Below are 22,289 nucleotides of genomic sequence, written 5' to 3' on the forward strand. Positions count from 1 at the left end.
ATATTAGATTGGGACATAATATCTTTTGCTCCCCTACTTTGATTGGGATAAGAGCTCGCCCTTTCTTGGGCCCTGCCCCGTGTACAAGGGAATGACTACTCTTTCTACTTGTGTTAAGTGTTGAATGTTCTGGACGTGATATACAAACTGTCGGGTCCTTTACATTAGGAATTACTTCAGTGAAGGCTGAAACGGCCGGGTGAACTTTCTAACAAGGTGGTTAGTTAATCATAGTCCGGGAGGCAGGAGTACCGCTGTCTGAGCGTAAACATTCCTGTTTGCTTTGCCAGTACTGCAGACGTGTGTTGCTGCTCTTACTCCTGACTGCTCTATGAGCTTCTTTTTTTCCGTGATTCTTGTTTTTGTTGATTGATGATTTAATGTGGTTAGTCCCCTTGTTCTCCTTCCCAGTATGTTTGTCCTGGGGTGGGAGGCAAGAAATTTAACACTTTCGAACTAGCGTTGATTTGGACCCACATGCCCTCTGCCCTCCTTGCAGAGGACGTGTGTGTTCACGTGCTTCTCCCTGTTCAGAGTGTTGTTCCTGGTCGGCCGACGGGTGGGCGAAGTTTGAGAGGAGGAGGCAATACTGTGGGTGAAGGTCAGCCTAAGGCGTTGTCCGAGGGTACGCCCCGACAGCTCCTGTGGTGCTGATCCGTCAGATCGCTTTCTCCTCCCAGCAAGTTACCCCTTCTGCTGCCTCTCTTCATCGGTGAGGACCCCTCTCCCTCCTCATTCGCTTCATCGGGTGTGGAAGGTCGCAGGAGCCGGATGTTTTGGACATCCTTCTTGGGCTCTCCCTGCTCCAGGGTGAATTTTTTCCCCCGGAGCGAGTAGAGGCTTCCCTCTTTAACCCAACTTTGACCTCAGGCTTGGGTATGGAAGCATCTGGTGGTGGCTAGGTACCTGATCTTCCCTGCCTGGCTGCACCTGGAGGGCCTGGTATCACATTTCTCAGGTGCTCCGGTGATGACCCACACAGCCACCGCATCCACCACCACGACTGTCACCATGTCATCATTTGAAAGTTTCCTGCGACGGGTGGCCTTGCACCTGGACACAAGGTGTTCGCCGCCTCCCAGCACATTCCACTCCTCGTGCCGCTGCCTCCTGGTTTCGTGGCCCCTCGCAGATGGTGACTTCGTCGGTCACATTTATGTCCATGCCTGCTCCTGTTGCTGACCCATGCTCATTCCAGACCATGGTTCCGGCCCCTGGCTGCCCTGACTCTTGCCCCGGCCTAGCTTCCCATGCACCACCCATGCCCAACCCAGGCTTCATCTCCATCCATCCATACTGGCTATCCTGGCTCCCCGGTGACTGCTGCACTTGCTCCTGTAGCTGCCGGCCGGAGCACCGCCTCCACTATCCGGTTGCACCTGCTTCCCCTGGTCTCCTCTGGCTGGCGCCTCTGTAACTCTCTGCTGCTCCTTCTTCGTGGGTGGGGACCTGACTGCCATCCTGAGGTGAAGGTGACGAAGAAGAAATCGGGCCATGGGCATCGGTATGTCGCCGTCGCTGTCGCCTTCGGCCACATCTTCGCCTTTGTCGTCGTCGTCTGCTACCTCTTCTTCCTCTTCTTCTTCCGAGGCTCGCCAGCCAAAGAAGAAGAAGCCTGCCTCCCCCCCCAAGAGGTCTCGCACTGAGACTTCTAAGGGACTTCCTTCTTCCACAGGGAAGGCAGTGGAACCTCTCGTTGGCTCTTCCCAGTCCACGGACCAGGGAACCGATGCGTTGACCCCTGGGTCAGTCGTATCAGGAGCCGAGGGTGTGCAGACCGCGGTTTGCACTCCCTGCTGTGCTGAAGAAGCCTGCTTGGGGCCACGTGACTGTGGCGACACCTTCGCTTATGAGCTCCTATGAGTACTTGTCTCTAAGGAGACCCGAGTACCCTAGTAAGGTACAGGAGAAACTCTCTGTATGTGGACTCAAGCGCTGGACGGAGAAAGAGTCCAGACACTATGAGGTAGAGGAAGATCCCGCTTATCTCCGAGAGGTTTCAGCTCGGGCTGAAGACTGGGGCCGGCTCCAAAGACAGCGCGAAAGTTCTCGCCAGCCATCTGCGTACCGACTCTCCAGCCCCGCACCATGCCCGTGTGGGCCAGCCTGGCTTAGGCGAGCCGAAAGTGCGCAGCCCGACTCATGAGTCACCTGCCTCCTCGGGAAAGCTGCTCTCGAAATCCGGCTGCCGCCACGACTGCAGTTGGTTACTGCCCCCGGCCTGTTGCCCTGCTGGTTCTGCTAGCAAGACCTGGTGGGAGCACCGATCCTTCTCTGTCCACTCTACCTCCTGGGCCCTCCCAGGGGCGCGAGGTCGGGCAGAAAGAACTTTGGCCAGTTTTCCCCAGAGCTCCTACCGGGTGTAAGGCGTTCTGGTCGGTCCTGGTTTGGCCAGATCTTACACCGCTGCAGGAAGGATCACGGGTTCGCTAAGGTTCTCCCTCTGCAGGAGTAGATCAAGAGGACTGCAGACTTGAGCTTGTAATTGGCGGGTCCTCTTCCCAAGATGCAGACACCCTCGATATACAGAGGACTTTGCCGAGGTAATTATGCGCTGATTCGCCAGCACAACGACTGGGGAAGGACCACGTCTCTTCTGTGGATTGTCCATCGTGGTCCACTCTCATGAGGTCCTCTGATCAGTGAATGGTCTTGTACAGCAGACAATCTACCACGATCGAACTGCTTGGACAAGCCATCTCTCCTCTGCCTCATCAGAAGCTGCTTTATATGCCTTCGGAGAGGTCACTGTCACTTAACAGGCTGACCGACCTGGCTTGTCTAGCCCGTCTCTCGCAGCAGCTTAGTGCAGAGTATCTACCTCTCAGCAAGAGGTCGCGAACCCTGAAGCTTTCACCGCCATGGCAGCTTTCCAGGCAGTCTTCTGGTTGGATCTGTGGTCTTTCACTGTATCCAAAGTGGCTGCTTCCTTTCTATTTCCGTTGTTCACTGGATGGGTCGGCATCGCTCGCCAGCACTCTGCGGGCGTGTTCGATTCTCCGACCGGCCAGTGAAGAATTTGAGGAATTTATTTCGGGTGATAGAAGTTCATTTCTGCTATAATGGCTTGATTCCATAATAAGCTGTAGGTCCTATTGCTTAAAAAACTAATTGGTTCTAGCTACTTAAAATAAAACTCAATCCTTTAGGCCAGCCCCAGGAGACAAACTAGCTCAGTGGTCTGGTTAAACCAAGTATACTTATTTTTTCAGTTTCTATAGTACCTGGAGAAGACTTTTGCTTTTGGGAGACTGTGCCAGTCTGGAGGTAGAGCCATCTCCTACCTTGCCCACCAGACGGCAAACCTGGGGGCTAAGCTGGTCTTGAAGCAGAGGGACGCCGTTCTTTCTCACTTCTCCATGTCCATGGAGCCTGAGTCGGCAATGATCCTGCAGAACGGACAGTTGCTGGGATCTATCTCTATCTTCCCTAGAGAGTTGGTGGATGCCACGGTGGATAAACGTCGGGCGGATGACAGCACCCACCTTGTTCACCAGGCAGTGGCCAAGACTCCGGGTTCGTGTTCCACTCCGCGGCTGGGTGTCTCTCGGGTCAGCTAGTTCTTCCTCAGCCCCTAAGAAGCCCTAGTCTTCAAGGATCCCCCGTTGAAACACCCAGCCTTCTTCTTCCTCTGGAAAGGGTGGGTCTTTCCGCTCCTTTCAGCCTGCTTCTTCCAATCCAGTAAAGGGGGCAAGGGGAAGAAGAAGAAGGGAAAAATACAAAAGGCCGTGTTCCCTAAATGCTGCCGAAGGTGGGGTGGGGTGCCTGCTCTGAGCCATTGGGCAACATGGCAGCGACACGGAGCCGAGACCTGATAGTGGATGTCCTTCAAGAGAACATTCTACTACCCTTGAGTCTCGGCCACCCCTCACCTACACCTGGTCCGCCTCAGACTTGGCGTCCAGTGGACACCAAAGGACTATGCACTAGGCAAAGAAGTGCAGGCCATGTGGCAAGGGTGCTGTAGTCGTGGTCGGACCGGTCCCAAGTGGTCAAGACCTTGGGGTCTTAGTCATCTCGACTCGACCTTGAGCTCAAGCCAGCCCCCCTCAACTCCTAAGAAGTCCCAGGCTTCGGCAGAAGATTGCAGAACACATAGCCCCACTCTTCCCTTCTAGGAAAGTGCGCATAACTGTGTCTCTTTCCACCCTCTTTTCCATATAGTGCAGCAGATTGCTGTAAAAATCGTCTGTATAGTGAAACAAGCATGAAATGGTACTAAAACATTCCTTATGACTATGCTCTCTAGAAAAAGGGCGCTGGCTACTCGAAAATCCAAGATGGCGTTATTTGCTTTCAAAATGGTCACCATCTACGCTGAGATTCACTGGGCTTGGGAGCATCTAGCTGGATGGAATATGCGTTTTTTTTTTAAACCTCGACTTTAGGTTATAAAATTCCATACCACACATTTTATTGAAACCTCTTACTAAATGAATTGTAACCAAGATGGCGATAAAATGGTTACTGCCATAAAAGTTTTTTTCTATCCACAGCGCTAGCAGACATAGAGACAACTGTTTTTATTTAATGGTATATTCATGTGATCAGACAGTTTAACTAATATGCTATTTTCAACTGAAATAGTAATGGTATGGTCACATACAACATTGTGTCTAAGACTGTAAACCATAAAAAGAAAAGAAGAGAAATAATGACTAAACGCAATCAATCTATGTGTTAGGTCTCTCAACCTACACTCTTTGAAAAAAATTCGAGGATAAGAAGGTAGGCATAGCATGACACGCTGGATGCTCAAGCCAGATTATCTACTGAAGAGAGGGCAATATTTATCTAGACTTCACATTTGCAAGTGCACAGAGCTGTGCAGGGAAGACCCAGCTTGTAGCACTTGCACCTTTCCCGACAGCCTGTTTGCATCCACATTTGGTAAGCTGTTGGCAACTCTTGGCTAAGGGCGAGTTGGTTGTCCAGAGGACTTGCCATGGGCTTCACCAGACTCTTTGCCATCCCCACTCAGCAGGGTTCTCTGGCTGTGGCTGACACTGGGGTGGTTTGCCCCACACAACCAGCCTGGTACGCAGCACGCTTGGTGTTGGAGGAGAGCTCCCTGGTTGGTGGAATGGCCTCATATGCCCTTTGTTTTCTGGCAAACATATCAAGTCTAGCTCATCCACAGTGCCAGCAGTGCTGATCTTTCATACATAAGTATGACAAACCTCCTCCAGGACCTTCAGGTCACCTCTTCCACTCTGGAGAGGGTAGTGACTCAGTTTGAGAACACAGTGAGGCCCTTGGAAAGATGTTCCATGTCCGCCAGGCGGTCTTCTTGCCCTTGTCTCGAAGGCTGACACTGTATCACGCCTGTGAACGCATGGAAGAAGAGTACATTCACCTTCTCCTGGCCCAGAGAGTTGCACAGGTCATGCACAGCAATCCAGCCGCAGGGGCTCTGGTTTCGGCCAAATGCCACCCATAGCTTCTCTAGAAGCCCTAGATTGTGAGAGGAGAGCATCGACTGCACCATAAGAACATCTACAGTTACTGGTTTTAACCGTGATGGTCTGGCTCCATGTTCTGTGGCATATTGCCGGGCGGGAGAAAGATGCGGTGTCAGCTTCTCAAGTGAGAGCATCTTTCCAGTCCCTGAAGACTAGCCTTATGAGTGCTGCTGGAGGACAGCAGACTTTCGCAATGACAACATTTGTGGCAGACATCTGGGCAACTTGTCTGCCAGGAACTGAACAACTCTGTCTTGTTGGCATCGTGGTCTTAGAAATTGCGCCAGTTGGATGGAATTGTGTTCTTGTCTTCTGGCTGTCACTACCTCCCTCAAACTCTAATGCCTGCCTATTGTTTGCTTTCAGCACAGTAGTCAGTGTATGCTGTCCTCAGGAGTTTGTACAAACTAGAGGCTGTATCTGCATCTGCCGTGTCCTGGTTACACTTGCAGCTATTATGAAGGGATTCTTGCAGTTCCAGATGAAGTAACTCCTGCTCCACCAGAGCTCCTGTCCAACCACTGCCATGAAGAAAAGAGTACCAAGAGACGCTGCTGCCAACGTATCTCAATGTGCAGACCATCAAACATTACTAGATGCTTGTTCGCCATACTGATCAGGCCACTGCCACTGCACCGCTTTGCTACGGCATAGGATTGGCTGGATCAGCTGTGATTGGCGGGTATCTGGGCCAGGGTTCAGAAAATCATATCCTGCACTTTCTGCATCAATGCGTGTTTGGATCAGAGCAACAGAATGAGCCTGATCACGAGGAGAGGAAGCAATGGTTATGGTTACCCAAATTCTGGGCTTCTCTTCATTGAAGTGTGATGAGCTGACCACGTCTGTTCACTGCATCATCTATTTCCTGGGTGGGATTGTGACCTTGTTCAGCCACTGATACTCCAGTGCAAGCTGTGGTCTCTAAGATATCTGGTGGGTGGCTTTGGTATTGCAGTGTTTGCACAGGCTTTGTTTGAAAGAACCTGGTGAGATGTTTAGAATGTGTCCGCAATTCAGGCACCACCTCACTTTCTCAGGTGCAAACTTTAGTTGCTGTCTTTTCCTGTCCAGTGTTCTCCTTGGTGGGGTGCTGAACATGGAGATGCTAGTTCCATGGAAGGAGGTAGTGGCAGTAGTTGCAGAGATGGGTTGTGGTCGATGTTGTCCATCACTGCAGTGGTGAATAACCCTTTTCGCAGTACTGGGGGACAGACCACACCCCTCCTCCACATATTTGCTAACTGTGGCATCTCCTGATCTGCAGACCAGTACTTCCAGTCATAAGAGATACTGAGGCCATACTGATGTAGCATTTCAACCAGGTTTCTTCCTGGTTCTTGGCATAGACTGAGTCCCATGTAGACTGGGAATGGTGTTTCTCTGTCTTGGAGTGTCTATATTGTTGTTCTCTGTATCGGGAGCAGTTGAACTGCATGAGCTGTGCAATGGCCTGTCTGACTTTGATGCTCCAAATCGTAACTGTGACTTGATGTCAGCCCCATGCTCAACCATCCCTACAAACTGGAGCAGGAGAGGAGGCACAGAATTTCGTACACAAGTCTCAAAAAATGTGCCATCAAACCGTGACTGATGATCAAGTATAGACTTTGAGAATATTTGCTGCTTTAGCAATGATAACTGCCTCTGAAAGATCAGATGATTGAGCAAGTGCTTTTCCCACATCCTTTTGAAATGCAAGTAATACATCTCTGCCAGATTTATGAGCCTCAAGTTCTGGAATTTCTGCCAGAAGTTTGTCTTTGAGTCTCGTGGAATTAACACTTGGTGACTCTACACCTAATTGTTCCAGACGTTGTTGGTAGAGGTGGCAAATATCTGCCAGCCGAAATGTGACTGGATCATCTGAACAAAGGTTGTTTTCAACAATGTATGTCATCAGTTCTGACAGAACTAGTGGATACACATCTGATTCTGACTCAGTGCTACCTTGGTCTTTCTCAAGGCCCTCAGGTAGGACTTTTTCTGTTGTAGAGGGCACAAAGACAGGCATGAGGATACTTAAACTCCTGTGCAATGACATCCCCACTAGTCAACTTCTAGCAAAGGAGCTTGCCATCACTAAGCATTCTGCACATTCACGCACCTGTCGGGGGCGCCCTTAGTAATTAGCCTGTCTGAGATCAGATGCAGGTGCCACTTTCTCACAGAAAATGCAAACTTCATTGTCATGACTGGTTCAAGCGTAGTTTTGCACGACTAGTCTCAGTGTTGCTGGTCTGGTCATTGATTGTCGCCTTGCACGTGTCCAGTTTAGTGTTGTTAAACAACAGGCGACAGTTCATATGGCTTTTGCTGCATTTTTCTGAGGAGTGGCCTCTATGTTACTCGTACTCTCTTCCATCCAGCCTTGTTGATCCATTATCAGTGGCAGATTCATTAATTTCTACTGAACATGGAATGTTCTGTGCCAGCATTGTGTACCCATCATGGTCTAGACATGATGACTTGGAGGTGATGTCAAGTGTTCACCTCTTTGTCCTTCTGACAAAGACAACACAAACCAGTTTGTTTTTCTACTGCTCATTGATTGGCATCACATTCTGCCATGATTTCACTTTTGATTAAGGCCGAGGGGTTATCCTTTACCACCTTTAAACAAAGCACACATATTCCTGTATGGATTCAACTAGGTTCGGTCTCCTATACCCCAGCTCCTGACTATCTCATCCAGTGCCATTTAAGTCCGTGATCTGTACACCATCCGGTAAGTACATGAACCATCATGTAGCCAGCCCCATACCCTTTGCCTCGGCTCTCCGCACTGGGTAATATCCTGTCTATTCAGGTGCTGCTATCTAACTATAGCTGGTCTGAAGGTGTTAGAAAGCATTTGGGACACTAAACTAAACCATACTACAACTACTAGTCTAAGACTACAGGATTTAGTAAAGCTGGATTAGCTGGCACTGAACCCCATGCTGAGTTACACAGCAGGATGTCACCAGTGCCCTGGCTGTGTGCAGACATACACTCTTTACATTTATTAATTTTCCTTCAAAATTCGATGAGTTATTCGGAAGAGATGGCCTCATTAGGATCTAAACCACAGAAACCAAGAATCCATGCTTAAAACGAGCAATTGTTGAACGGCATATTTCTCATTATAATTCATTGTTTCTACCTTTTCTTGGCACCACATAGCCCCATATTTAAAGGTAAACTGTACTGGAAGCTACAGAAACATAATATTCACAAGAAATAGTATGGAAGAGTTTTTACTGTGTTGTTAGAAGCAAATAAGCATGCCATTCTAGTGAAAATTAGCTAAAATCTGTCGATACTGGCTTACCATCTTGGAATTTGGTCACCATATATTAAATTTTTTATGTACAGTTTCTTTTCTGATAGAGGGAACTTTTAAAGAGCACTTGTGCAAAATTTCATGCTTGTTTCATCTGAACGATTCTTATGAAATATGCAATTATCTGCTGCACTAATAAGGGAGGAGGGAAAAAGGGAAGAGAGAAAGAAGTATCAACTGGAAGAAGTTCTCCTACTGCTGATGCCTGAATGAAATGATACTTATCGTCTCTAGAGTTGGCAGTTACATTGCTGAGACCTGAACGATTCCTTCAGAGAAGCATTCATTTCCCCAGTAGGTCTTAAGTAAATTCTTTCATTGAACTTCCATCCGGCTTCCTCTCCCGTGTCTTCTGATTCGGGAAATGCCAGCCTGGCTAAGAGCTAATTGTCTTGGTATCCGTCATCTGGTGAAGCATCTCCATGGTGGAGAATGGAGGTCTGCTTCCATTCTCTTCGCCCTTCTTTCCTCTTTTTAAGTATGGAGAAAGATAGGGCTAATGCTTAATTGAAGAACCTTCGATTATGCTTGTATATCTCTCACACGGTGTCTACTACTTAATTCACCGATTGAGGAATAGGACGCATATCAGAAAGACTTTGTCTCTGAAGGTGTGTGACTAAGACGATTAGTACCTTCCTCATCACCGCCCCAGCTCAAGGCAGCCTTTTGGCCGTCTGAGAATTCAGGATGAGTTTGTATCACTGTACTTCAAGAACAAAACCACAGTAGTGGCATTTGGCTCCACAAACAAGAGGTAATCGCTTTTTCTGCTCATCTGTCGCACACTGCAGGTACTCGAAAGTGTTCTGTAGCGCACTCGACAGCCCAATTAACCAGATGCATTCCGGGATGTATTGGTAGGCGAGCGGATCTCGGGTTTGAGTGGACACAGAACGTACTGCTTCACTTCTTTTCTTCATGAAGATTCATGAAGAGACTGCTTTGACTGAGTAATCCCTACCATCTTGTTGCCTCCCCGCGAACAAGCTCCAGTTTTTCCCACTCCATACCAAACCCAGGGGCCGCTACGGTGAGGCATGCTGTCGTTTTGGGGAAAAATATGATATCTGTTTTCCCTCCGCATTTGTCTGTTTTGCTAGGGGTTCACAAGCATTGCTTAACCTGAGTTCATGACAAATGCTGGAAGACTGCCACCCAATTCTGGATACGAGGCATCGAAGAGTTCTGCTTGACCCAACCTCCCAGCAGCTACACAAGAAGCGGTTCTTGAGGCAGTACATCCTTGTGTTCAGGACTTGAGACCTTCCAGTTCTCCTTGCAAGCACAGGCTGGCTGAGTCACAAAGATAGGCTGAATATCTCCTGAAGTCCCTGGGCAAATAAGTGTCCCAGGGACAGATCCATTTTCACTGGTAGGCATCGTTGATAGAACTCTGGTCAGAGTCTCTTCAAGTCTGACTCTTGTCTTCTCAGCAGAGGGTTATTTTCCTTCTTTCATTTGTAAAGAAATATAGGCCCTTGCAACCTAGTCTATCTGAAGTAGCCTTCTTCTCCTCAGTCGAGATTTAGCTACGGACAAGAAGCTTCTTCGGTCTTGCTGTCACAGGGAAATGTTCCCTGGGTAGCATGTGACTCTCGTTTAGGGTCCCTGTCCCGTGCTCTGCACGTGCCCTTACGAGTCATTGATAGGACCATCTCCCATCTTGCTTTGGCCTTGGCATAGAAGATGGAAGGACAGGTGAAGGGGATCAATTCGACTTTCCTCAGATGTCAGGTGGACTCCAAATCCATCGGCATCTTCTCTGTCAGGGTTCGAGTTCTTGTTCCTCTCCTGACTCTTGTGCTCAATGATCCAGACTATTCATACTTTGTCCTATTAGGAGCTGTGGTACTTCTTCCCAAAATGCTCACATTCCTAACCTAGATGTTGTTGATGTTTTCAGTACTGTTTCCCTGCAGAAGGGCTTAAGACACATCTTCCCAACTTTGTGAAGCAGTCGAAGGAGGTACTTAGCAGCTGACGACGACGATACCGATACCTTCTACCCGAGAGCTCGCGAGGCCAATAGCTTGGTCCATCCCTCATTCCAGAAGTTTCTGTTGGTCTGGAAGCAAGACGTGGTCTCATAGACCACACTCGCCTACTCAGGTCTTTCCCACAGGCCCTGGAACGTTTTTTTTCTTGGTCTCTGTGGTGGCTGCTCAACAAGTTGTGTTTTCTTACCTGGCTCCTTCAAGAGGACAAGTAGCATCTCACCCAAGGTGTTGGTTCTGGAAGTGAGAAGATACCCAGAGGACTGGCCCTCTTCCTCCTCCTTCTCCGTCTCCCACTTCTCTCCTTGGGACAGAATAGACTCAACCAATACTTGCTGGATCTGGCGCTGATGTGGTAAGACTACACACCGAGCACCTGTTCTATTTCTCTTCTAGAATCATAGAAGCAATTCCACTCCTTCCCTTAGCAAGGGGAGGAAGGAGAGACTGGCAATAAGGGAAACCCTATCTTGGCTCTTCTTTATTGCCTCTGATTCTAGATTTCCAGTGTATTTTGTAGAGTTACGCTTCTCACTCATGCGAAGAGTCATATCTGACATTTGATCTTGCAGTTCCTGCACTGACACAATGTCGAGGTATCTGCATCCTCCTGCTCTGTTGACCAGAGGTAGCTGCAGAGGTGTGCAGAACCTGGTCAAAGCAGGAGACTCACTCCAGATTCTCCTCTGACCAGCGAGTTCTAATGGGGGTGGGACCACAGTTTGTATAATGTGTCGGAACAAATAAAATTTTTTAAAGTAAATTGTATTTTACCTAGCTACAGTATACAAACCTGAGTTCCTTTACATTATATACTATGCCCACCTCATGCCACCCCTCAATCTGAACGTGGACCGAAAGGCAAACTGGAATGTTTACATCCGGGCAGACGGGTATTCCCGCCTACCTGGCAGTAGTTACTGCCTAACCACCTTGCTCAAGAGTTTAACGGCCGTTTCCGGCCTGCACTGAAAGTAATTCCTAATGTAAAGGACCTCAGGTTTGCATAGTTAGGAAAAATACAATTTACTTTCAAAAACCAATTTTGTTTGTATCATATCAATAGAGCTAAGGGGTCATGTGGATTCTTGCAAAACTAATGAAAAACAGTGTCACAAACTGGAAATCTTATCCGCTACTGTAATGCCGGAGGTTCAGCCATGGAATATCAAGATTCCTGCTGTGCTGACTCTCCTGAATTCAACGTATCGGTTTTATTTTCTATTCCTTCACATTCATATATTTACAGCTTATGTTTATTTTGTCTATTCTGCAGGCGGATTCTCTGGAGCCATGTTGGTTTATTATAGTCAGTTTACTTGTCTATAAGGGCTTTTCAGCTAGAGATTGAAGTAAAAAAATGCGGTCCCATTGTCACAAAATTGGTTTGAAGATGTTTCTATTAGGGACAACACCACACTACTTGCCTACATGACAAGCAGACTTCTTGTTGACCACAATACTTACTCTGGATATCTTTAAAGAGTGGTTCTCAAACCTTTTATTACTACGCTTTCTTCTAAGAGCTTGTCCTTCCCTCCACGCCTTTGTATCTACAGGAAATTCCTCCCAGATTATGAGGAAAATAAAAAAAATAGAGAAAGAGAAGGAGTCTTATAGACAGGAGGGAGGTGTAAATAATTTACAAAATAGCCGTAAGCCTAGCGCAGTCTAACTAGAGTGGTAAGATTATAGGAAACCAATGCTAAAAGAAGTACATTTTCATTTTTTTTTATAAACTTCTGATGCTAGTTCTCACTCTTGTTAAGAAAATAACGGCATTATACCCTAGAATTTTTTAATTTTTCCCAGGTCACGCCCCCTAGAAATTGCTGACGCCCCTAGTGGGCGCCTCAGGTTGAGACCACTATGAGCAGGGGAAGCTGGGAATACATTCAATTCAATGAACCGCTTTATTTCTCAAAATGTGTACTAGAAAGAGAAAAGGAAATAGGTTAAAGTGAGAATTAGTCTGCATAAACATCGCATTATTTTACTTCAGCCTGAGCGAGGTTTGAATAGGGACTTAAGGATGTACTGTATGTTTGCTGTAGTCTCTAGACATATATTGACGCTACTGAGGAAACATTAATGCTCAGATACTAATGTGTGTTTCCTAATACCTCCTGTATATTTATAGTGATCATTTTCTTTCATCTTGCAGGTACCGTGGCTTTAAGAGGTCTCAGAAAGTAGAAGGTGAAGTAATCATTACAAAGGAATATTTCTTGGTCTTGTTGGGAACCTTAAGACTCAAAGTCCATTTATTTTCAGTATTAAAAGATTATTTGTATGTTTATGAGCACTGTCGTTCATGTATGATTTAAATTACAGTATAACTCTTGAGAATAGGAAATTTCTAACTGTTTAGGCTTAGGTCTCTTGGCATCAGAATTAAAAAACAAAATTCATTTGTTCCCACGAGGATATTGCACATGCCTTCATCTGTTATATGGGAATACAGTTTCAAAATACATTCCCTGGACATTTATACAGCACTTAGTGTTCAGACGCATGAGAAAACAACACTTACAACATTGTTCACATCTCCTCCACTTTAATACTACTAACCCATAAAGTGAAAATTCTCAAACCACCAATTATCACTCTGTAACGAATTGCAAACAGTGCCACGCCCCTCCCGCTTTCAGCTGATCATCAGTTGTTTTCTCGCTGGCCGAGAGGTTCTTTCGGTCATTTACCAACTTAAAGATTTCCTTATTCCTGTTTTGTCACCTGCTTCTTATTCCCAATATGGATTCCGAAGATTATCACAGACTTTGACAAGTGTGACTCCAGACGCAGCTGTAAAAATTGCAAGACTGATGAGCAGCCTGTTCAATGATAGACATTCTATTTGCAATTTGTAGAGGAGCTAATAATGAGAGTAAGAAATGTGCCATTGTAATGGTCATCTGATGAGCTGGCTAGATATGTCAAATGATTAAAAATTTCTAGTACAAAACGAAACGCAAACCTAAGATTCGCTGCTATTCAAGGGGTTATTTATATCTCTTAAATCCAACCTTTCTTCGGTAATAGCAATGATGTTGTAATGTTGCAGATGCCCGTGAGCACTGTCAAAATCTGATAGTGAATTGATCTTCTTGATGTGAATCAGTCAGCTTCAATTTTCGTATCTTTTCGGATCAGATTGCTGAATCGATGCAGATGTCTTTTATTGAATTAGGCAATCTTTTAGATAGAAGATTAGGGACTGAAGATGATGATGTTTGTACCACTAACCCTTCTTTTTCAGACATTCCCCCGACTGCCTCGGTCTGCCATTCCTCTAATAAAGGAATTAATGATCCGCCTCTGCTTAACCCCCGAGAAGTGTCATGTCGGCATGGGGGGGAACCAGTTGGCCCGGTGCAGTCGGGTATTTCTTTTTCCCCTGATATTATTAATTGTATTGATTTTGTTAAAGCTAGGCAATTAGGTTTAAATATTCCTGAACAAGTAGCTCAACTTGTTTTTTCTCAGCGATCTGACGTGCGTCATGGTTCAGATGTCGCATCTCAGGGTTTGCCGTGCAGTATAGATGCGAATCTTGATGGGTCAGTTTCTCAGGGTCATGGTGATGGTGTTTTTCCTCCACAAGGTGTTGGGTCGTCGCAGGTTTCTCCTGCACCTGTGGTTTCGCAGGTTCGTCCTGTCATTAGGTTGTCGCAAGATATTCTTGCTTCTGGGAGTTCGCAGGTTCCACCTGTGTCCGGTTTGTTGCAGGCTCTCCCTGCGCTGGGTTGTTCGCAGGCTTTGCCTTCGTCTGGGATTGTGAAGAGTCAGTCCACCTCTGCGATTTTGGTGTCGGGTTCATTGTCTGGGTCTTCGCAAGGTGTTCCTGCTTCAGATATTTTGCAGTCTCACTCTTCCGCTTCTTTTTCGCAGAGTTCAGCTGCTCCTTGTCATTCGCAGCTTCATCCCTCGTCTGGCGAGAGTAGTTCGCAGATTCCTTCTGCTTCTACTTCTGTCCCTTTGTCTTCGCTGGGTTCTTCACATTCTTCTCAGGCTCCTGGGTGTTCGCAGGATTCGTCCTTTCCTCCTCCTCCTCAGAAGTCGGTTGGGTTTGATTTTTCTAATTTTCAGTCTGTTTCTAATGAGGATGATGCTTTGTCTATTGGGGATTCTGGTTCTGATTCCCCACTCAACGAGGTTTTTAAGCTTATTTGGGCTTTCCATCCAGAATCCATTCCTGAACCTTCCAATCCTCCGAAAGGTTGCGCCTTAGAGAAGATTTATTCCTCCAAGGTTAAGGAGGGTAAATCAGAGCATAGAGTCAATCTTTACGATAGAATTTCGGAGGTTATCCAAGATGTTAGAAATAGATTTCAATCCTCACTATCGGAAGGTAAGGTTTCACTTTGTCCTCTTCCTCATAAGAAGAAATTATATTTAGCTCCGGATTCGCCTGATCTTGCGGGTTCTCCCAAACCTAACGTAGCTTTAGGTAGGCTTTCGGCCCCTGTTTTGCAGAAGAGGTCCTTGAGCATCTCGTATGATGAATGTTCCCGATTAGAATCTTTAGGTCGTCACCAGCTGGAAAATAATTCTTTTTCTTTCTGGCTCCTCTCCACTCTCCTTAACTTCATTAAAGAATCGGGATTCGTCCCTCCGGATCCCTCGATCTTTGAGGCTCTCATTCAGTCTTTTTCCATTTCTCTAGTTAATTCCTCCAATATTGCTGCCTCTATCGCTACCTTCCTTCAAGTCAAGAGAAGGGAAGGTATCTTATCTCATTTGCCTCCGCATGTACAACAATTCCAAAAGACCCAATTATTGTCCTCCCCCTTAGCAGGTCAGGATTTATTTGAGCAAGAGACTCTAGAAAGAGTCATTAGTGAAGTTAAAGATGACTCCACTACTTCAGCCCAGTTAGCTATTTCTAAGGCGGTCAAACTGCCCTCTTTTTCTTCAGCCAGGTTCCTCCGGAAGGCCTCTTCTGGTGGTTCTGGGGTTAATGTCGGCGCCTCTACTTCTGGCTCCGGTAGAGGTAGGGGCTCTTATCGAGGCGGAAAATCTAATTTTGTCAATAAGCGTGCAGGCTTCTCCAGCTCCAGGCCCCTCTCCTGCGAAATCTCCCCGTGGGCGATCTCCTAGAGGACGGGGTTTTTCGCCGCTAGGAGTCATTCCCTTGTCCGGTTCAGATTGGCGGCTGTCTGTCCCTTCACTGGACATCTTGGAGGGACAAAGGTGTAGACTCATGGGTGGTGGAAGTCCTCAGGGAGGGGTATGCGATTCCTTTCCACACCCCTCCCCCTCTCTCTGGGACTCCCATCACCCTCGATTCGTATTCCCCTCTTTCCATCAGTCAGCAGAAGGGTGCGATCGAGCCCGCGTCTCCGTCTCCAGGCTATTACAGCCGCATGTTCGTGGTGCCCAAGGCGACCGGAGGATGGAGACCCATTATCGATCTCTCCATCCTAAACACCTTTATTGTAAAGACCAAATTTCATATGGAGACTACCCAGTCTGTCCTTCAGTCCATTCGGAGGGACGACTGGATGGTCTCCATAGATCTGAAGGACGCCTACCTTCAGATTCCTATTCGTCCATCGTCACGCAAGTTCCTCCGCTTCGTAGCTGGAGGCAGGGCTTGGCAATTCAAAGTCCTGTGTTTTGGTCTTACTACGGCACCTCAGGTGTTCACGAGGATAATGGCTCCTGTATCTGCTTTTCTCCACCAGGCCGGAGTAAGGATACTCCGGTACCTGGACGATTGGCTGGTTCTGGCTTCTTCGAAGGAAGCAATGATCCGGGCAAGGGACCTGGTAATAGACCTGTGTCAGACTCTCGGAATTGTTATAAATTTCGAGAAGTCCAATCTGACACCCTCTCAATCTATGACTTACCTGGGGATCAGGTTGGAGTCCTCGATTTTGAGGGCTTTCCCGACTCCCTTGAGGGTAGAAAGGTTCTTCTCAATAGCAGAAGAATTTCTATCCTCAAGGGAGCAATCTGCGGCATTTTGGAGGGTTCTCTTGGGCCATCTGTCTTCTCTGGCTCATCTAGTTCCTGGAGCTCAGCTTCGCATGAGGGCACTCCAACTGGCTCTCAGGAGGAGCTGGGACTTCGACGACGACTCTGTCCTGATCCCTTGGGACTCGGCTTGTCACGACGACCTTCTCTGGTGGATGGAAGAGGATCGTCTTGCATCAGGAATCTCTCTCGTGACCTCCCCACCAGAGCTTCTGTTTTGGTCCGACGCCTCGGACGTGGGTTGGGGCGCAAATCTGACGAACCAATTCGCCTCAGGGATTTGGTCCAGCGAGGAATCCGTCCTATCCATCAATGCAAGGGAGCTGATTGCGGTGGAGAGGGGTCTTCACTTTTTTCAAGATTTGCTCAAGAGCCGAACGGTGGCTGTCTTCTCGGACAACACGACAGCAATCTCGTATTTGAGACGTCAGGGGGTCCGCTCAGTCGTTCTCAACGATATAGCTCAGAGAATCTTGAGATGGACAGAGACCTTGCAGATCTCTCTCCGCCCTCAGTTTGTTATGGGTCGCTGCAACGTGATTGCAGATGCTCTCTCAAGACCCAACCAAATCATAGGGTCAGAATGGACGCTGGACATGGAAGTTTTCAACAAGCTAAGGAGGAGATGGCCAGTGAACATAGACCTGTTTGCAACATCGCTAAATCACCGTTGCGATGCTTATATTGCGCCAACCTCGGACCCTATGGCTGTGGGGTGGATGCGATGTTATACCCGTGGGACAATCTTCAGGCTTACGCTTTTCCCCTTTTGCAATGATCCGCCAGGTGATCAACAAGCTGAAGTCTTCCACCAACTGTCAGCTAACTCTAATTGTTCCACTATGGCTTCAAAGGGAGTGGTTCCCAGATTTGATGGAACACCTTCTGGAACCACCTGTTCCTCTTCCACCCAGACGGAACCTTCTTCGTCAACCTCATGTGCACAGGTTCTTGCGTGTCGACTCTTCAGCGATTCGCGAGAGCCTCAGGGTTCTCTTCTAGAGTGGCTAAGGTCCTTAGCCACTGCAGAAGAAAATCTTCTTTAGCCTCTTATCAATCTAAGTGGAAAGTCTATAGAGGTTGGTGCACGAGGCAAGGACATTCTATTTCGCGTCCTTCCATTCCTAAGGTTACGGAATTCTTTCTGTGGTTATGGGAGCATCGTCATTTCTCTGTCCCTACCATTAAGGCTTACAGGTCTATGCTTTCAGCAGTTTTTAGATTTAAGCTACCCTCCATCAGCTCAGACCTGGCCATCAGAGATCTCATTAAAGCCTTCGAGATCCAAGCTCCAAGGAAGGCTTCCTCCTTCCCTTCTTGGGATCTTAATGTGGTTTTGCAAGACCTCATGTCTTCTAAATATGAACCCTTGGCATCAAAGGACCTAAGGATCATGACGAAGAAGGTCCTCTTTTTAGTAGCCTTAGCCACAGCTAAAAGGGTCGGTGAGCTCCAAGCCCTTTCCTCTTGGTCCCTTCCTCAGGAGAGGATTTAGTTCTCTCTTATGTCTCCCACTTCATGGCAAAGACGGAATCGGCTAGTAAGCCTGTTCCCAGGTCTTTTATCCTGAAGTCCCTCAGAGACTTTGCGGGTGATCTCCCTGAGGGTTCACTTCTTTGTCCAGTTAGGGCATTGTCTATTTATCTAGATAGGACTAAGGACCTCGTCCCGCGTCCAAGTGTCCTATTTATTTCTCCTAAGAGACCCAGGAAGAGCATTTCCAAAAATGCCATTTCTTTCTTCCTGAGAGAAGTTATTTCTGGTGCTGGAGCACTGGGAGGTGTAGGGGGTCCTCCTCCCAGGGCCCACAGCATTAGATCTATAGCCACTAGTGCGGCTTTTCTTAAGAATTGTTCTATCTCTAGGGTGCTGGAGGCTGCATCCTGGAGATCCAATTCTGTCTTTTCTCTATTTTATTTTAAAGATATTTCATGCAGTTTAGATGGTTGTTCCTCTTTGGGACCTTTTGTTGCTGCGGGTCAGGTCATTAATTAATTAACTCATTATTTATTTTATATATTTATATGGTTAAATATATATTTTAAAAATTATTATATTTATGTTCTGATTGATTAATAAGCAATTTATTAGGTTAAGACATTAACTTCATTATTGCAATTTCCCGCAGTATGTTTGGGTTAAGTTCTCGAGTCCCTGGCAGGGCGAGACTAACTTGACATGACTAGACTGTTCTCATATAAGAGCAAAGTGGATGTAGGGCTATGTTGCCTCCACACTCTTATCCCTGAGACTCATATAAGAGCAAAGTGGATGTAGGGCTATGTTGCCTCCACACTTTTATCCCTGAGACTCATATAAGAGGTGGATGTAGGGCTATGTTGCCTCCACACTCTTATCCCTGAGACGTCAGACCTTCTGCGCATACCTGACCTCCATGAGTCGGCAGAACTCTGAGTCTAGGTGAGTACGCAGCTTCCTTCTATTCTTACCAAGTCAATGAGTAGAATAGTTGGATAGGTCACTAATCAACCTCTAGTACGATCGATCCCACCTCCAGTAAAATTTTGGGAATCATGCTGTATGAAGTATCCAGGAATGTATTTTGAAATGGAATTTTCATTCTAAAATTAATTTCAATATACTTACCTGGATACTTCATACATCCCACACACCTCCCCACTCTCAATGTTGGGATTACTGATGATCAGCTGAGCGGGAGAGGGGGGCGTGGCGCTGTTTACCGGTCGTTACCAGAGGTGATAATTGGTGGTTTGAGAATTTTTTTCTTTATGGGTTAGTGGTATTAAGGTGATAATGTTGTAAGTGTTGTTTTCTCGCGCATGCGAACTAAGTGCTGTATGAAGTATCCAGGTAAGTATATTGAAATTAATTTTGAATGAAAATTCCATATCTATAGCAAGAAATGAAAGCCTTCAAATCATAATACTTTGGTCTGCAGACCTTTCCTTTTGGCTTGTTTCAAGAAGAGAAATTTTGACTGAGATGTATTTTTTCATTTGTGTACTGTGAAGGTTTGTTGTGGATGTGAGATAGTGTGTGTGAGTACAGTATGTGGCTGCTTTATGTCATCCATGTACAGTATATTTATTCTAGTACCATTGTTCCTTTTGCATGGGCAGTTTGTGCTGAGAATATTCCTTGTGACAGCCAAGAAGAGAAAGACCACTAAGTCTCTGTGGGCAGGTAATACTCCTCCCTTCACTCTTGTCTCGTTTTGGCACCAACTCTGCTGTGACACTTGTGGACAACTAAGTTGGGCCCTCTGTTCATGATTGGACTGGTATGTCTGATGTTCATCCCCTACACGGTCATTAACCAGTCGCCTGCATATGTTAATCCTTCTGTGGTGCTGGGGTCTTCCTGGGTTTCCTGGGAGTTACTGAACATACTTTGGAGGTCCCTTGGTAAGTACAGTAGGTGGAACTGTCCTTTGTTAACCATCTTGGAGCATTTGGGTGCTTCCAAAATCTCTCATGCTGCCCATGCTTTGAAAATGGATCCCCTTCTGTTACTCTGGCTCCTGGCCCTGCATGGACTCTTGTTTCAATGATGTCATCCCCTAGTGAAGCAGAGGATCTGAGTGAGAGGCAGAGAAGGTGGCTGCCTCCCCCAGCATCCTTCTCTTTGTTCTTGAGCTCTTCCTCTTCTGTCTCCCTTGTCATCATCAGAGAGGGAGGAGAATGGACTCTTTAGGAGAGGAGATCAGGTTTGGACTCTCGTCCTGCTTACTGCATCTCTCCTGAGTTGTGGTAGGGGGAAACTACACCTCTCTTTGGTTTATGAACATCCTGGCTCTTCAAAATCGGTTTGGTATGTCGAAGTGCACACTCACAGCTGTTCACCCTGCACAGTACCTGTACTGTCTCTTATGGTGTGTCTACTGTGCACCAAATTGCTTGCCACTCATGTGACTGGTCTCCATTTGCTAAAGCACCACCAGTCCATGAAGTCACTCCTGTAGCCCTTGAAAGGGGCGTTTCTTGCTGGAGGGAGTATATTGGAAATGTCAGGTACTGTCAAGTGTTCCTCAGCTGAGCTGTATCAGAGGAATTGGGCCCCTTCTCAGGAGTTTAAGTCATGAGAAGCATCCTTTTCACTGGTAGGAGCGACTCATCAACAAATTTTGGTCTTCTGTTGTCTGCCTTCACAGAGATAATATCCTTTCCTCCTCTGCTATGAAGAGCTTTTGCTCGGCCCTAGGTCAGGCATTCAAGACCTCACGCCTCTATAGAGTGGGATAGACTCGTTCTCAAGTCTTACTCAGGTGCTCAATTATTAGACTCCCACTGAGACTTTAGGAGGCAAATGTTCTCAAGAATTTTTGCACTTGCCTTAGCTTTGGTGAATTGAGCAGATGAGCTTCACTGTCTCTCATGCCAGTTTTGTGCTGCGTTGCTTCTTTTGTCTTGTTTGTGGTCAGTTGTAAAATTTCCTTCATCCTGACCAGCTCTAAGTAATGAAGTGTTAGTTTAGAAGGAATGCTCCCCTTCGTGGTCAGATTAGGACTCAGTGTCTTGTTAGGTCATTGTATACCCTTATTATTCACCCTAATTTAAAAGCCCCAAGTTCCTCTTGGGGGCACTTCTATTATCGTTAGATAAGTGGGACCATCGTAATGGATTTTACAAGTATTTCCTAGAGGAATAAGCATCAAATTCTTTAAAATCAAATTAAGGTACAGGAGGAAAACCACTCTGAGAAATATGATTGGTCTCATGAATGTCTATCAGTCTTTTGTAATGACAGTAATATTCAAAGTACTTTCTATCACCTCTCAGAGAGATGACATCATCTTTGGGCAACAGACCACTGATGGATGGTCTCTTGTCTGTCAGTTTTTCATAATTTGTATTTTAACAGAGATCTTTCACATACACAACTGATGCCTGATCTTCTCCTGCCAAGAGTGACTGGATTTGCAGAATAGTACCACCAATATGGAGTAAATGTGCCTCCCACACTGTCAAACGTCTCAGTTCCAGAGGTCCTTTATTCTTCACACTGTTGGACAACAGTCTCCCTGTGGATGCTGTATAATTGGAACCTCAAAAGCTCAGGCAAAGATATAACACATTACAGCGCTACCCTAAAATCATTCTCTTTTTATTTTAATAATTTACTTTCATTTTCTTATGTTTATTTATTAATTTGTTAATTTACTTTTTCTTTCTTAAAACTGATCTCTTCTTTATTTTACCATTACCTTCTGTTACCTCTTTCAAATGAACACGAATATTCTTTGAAAGCTTCTTGAATTTCAAGTCAATGGCCCCTGTGGGCCTGTTCCATGTGAATAGGTTTCATCTTTTGAATGATAATAATAATACAGTAAACCCCCCCCCATATTCGCAGGGGATGCGTGCTGCACCCCATAAATAGCTAAAATCTGCGAATACTTAAAACCCCTCTAAAAACACTCAGAACTGCCTGTTTTGATAGTTCAAAACACCAAAAAACCATCAAAAAATGCTTATACATGAGTATTTTAACAGTTTGATCACAAAAAGCACATTTAGTCATGAAAATGATATGAAAATACAGTAA

At 46.3% G+C, this 22,289-nt stretch overlaps 2 protein-coding genes across 2 annotated transcripts in view; both read left to right on the forward strand.

Annotated features, from left to right (window-relative positions):
* The window catches only part of LOC136855352 (oocyte zinc finger protein XlCOF6-like), a 128,663-nt gene that overhangs the window by 14,261 nt on the left and 92,113 nt on the right, over positions 1-22,289 (forward strand). The window lies entirely within an intron of this gene.
* Positions 13,950-20,409, forward strand: LOC136855272 (uncharacterized). The gene is made up of 2 exons (XM_067132173.1): positions 13,950-18,971; positions 19,086-20,409. Exon 1 carries the CDS (start codon positions 13,950-13,952, stop codon positions 15,882-15,884), a length of 1,935 nt encoding a protein of 644 aa, XP_066988274.1. The 3' UTR covers positions 15,885-18,971; positions 19,086-20,409.

The sequence above is a fragment of the Macrobrachium rosenbergii genome, chromosome 31 (genome assembly GCF_040412425.1).
Source record: "Macrobrachium rosenbergii isolate ZJJX-2024 chromosome 31, ASM4041242v1, whole genome shotgun sequence".
In the NCBI taxonomy this organism is placed as follows: Eukaryota; Metazoa; Arthropoda; class Malacostraca; order Decapoda; family Palaemonidae; genus Macrobrachium; species Macrobrachium rosenbergii.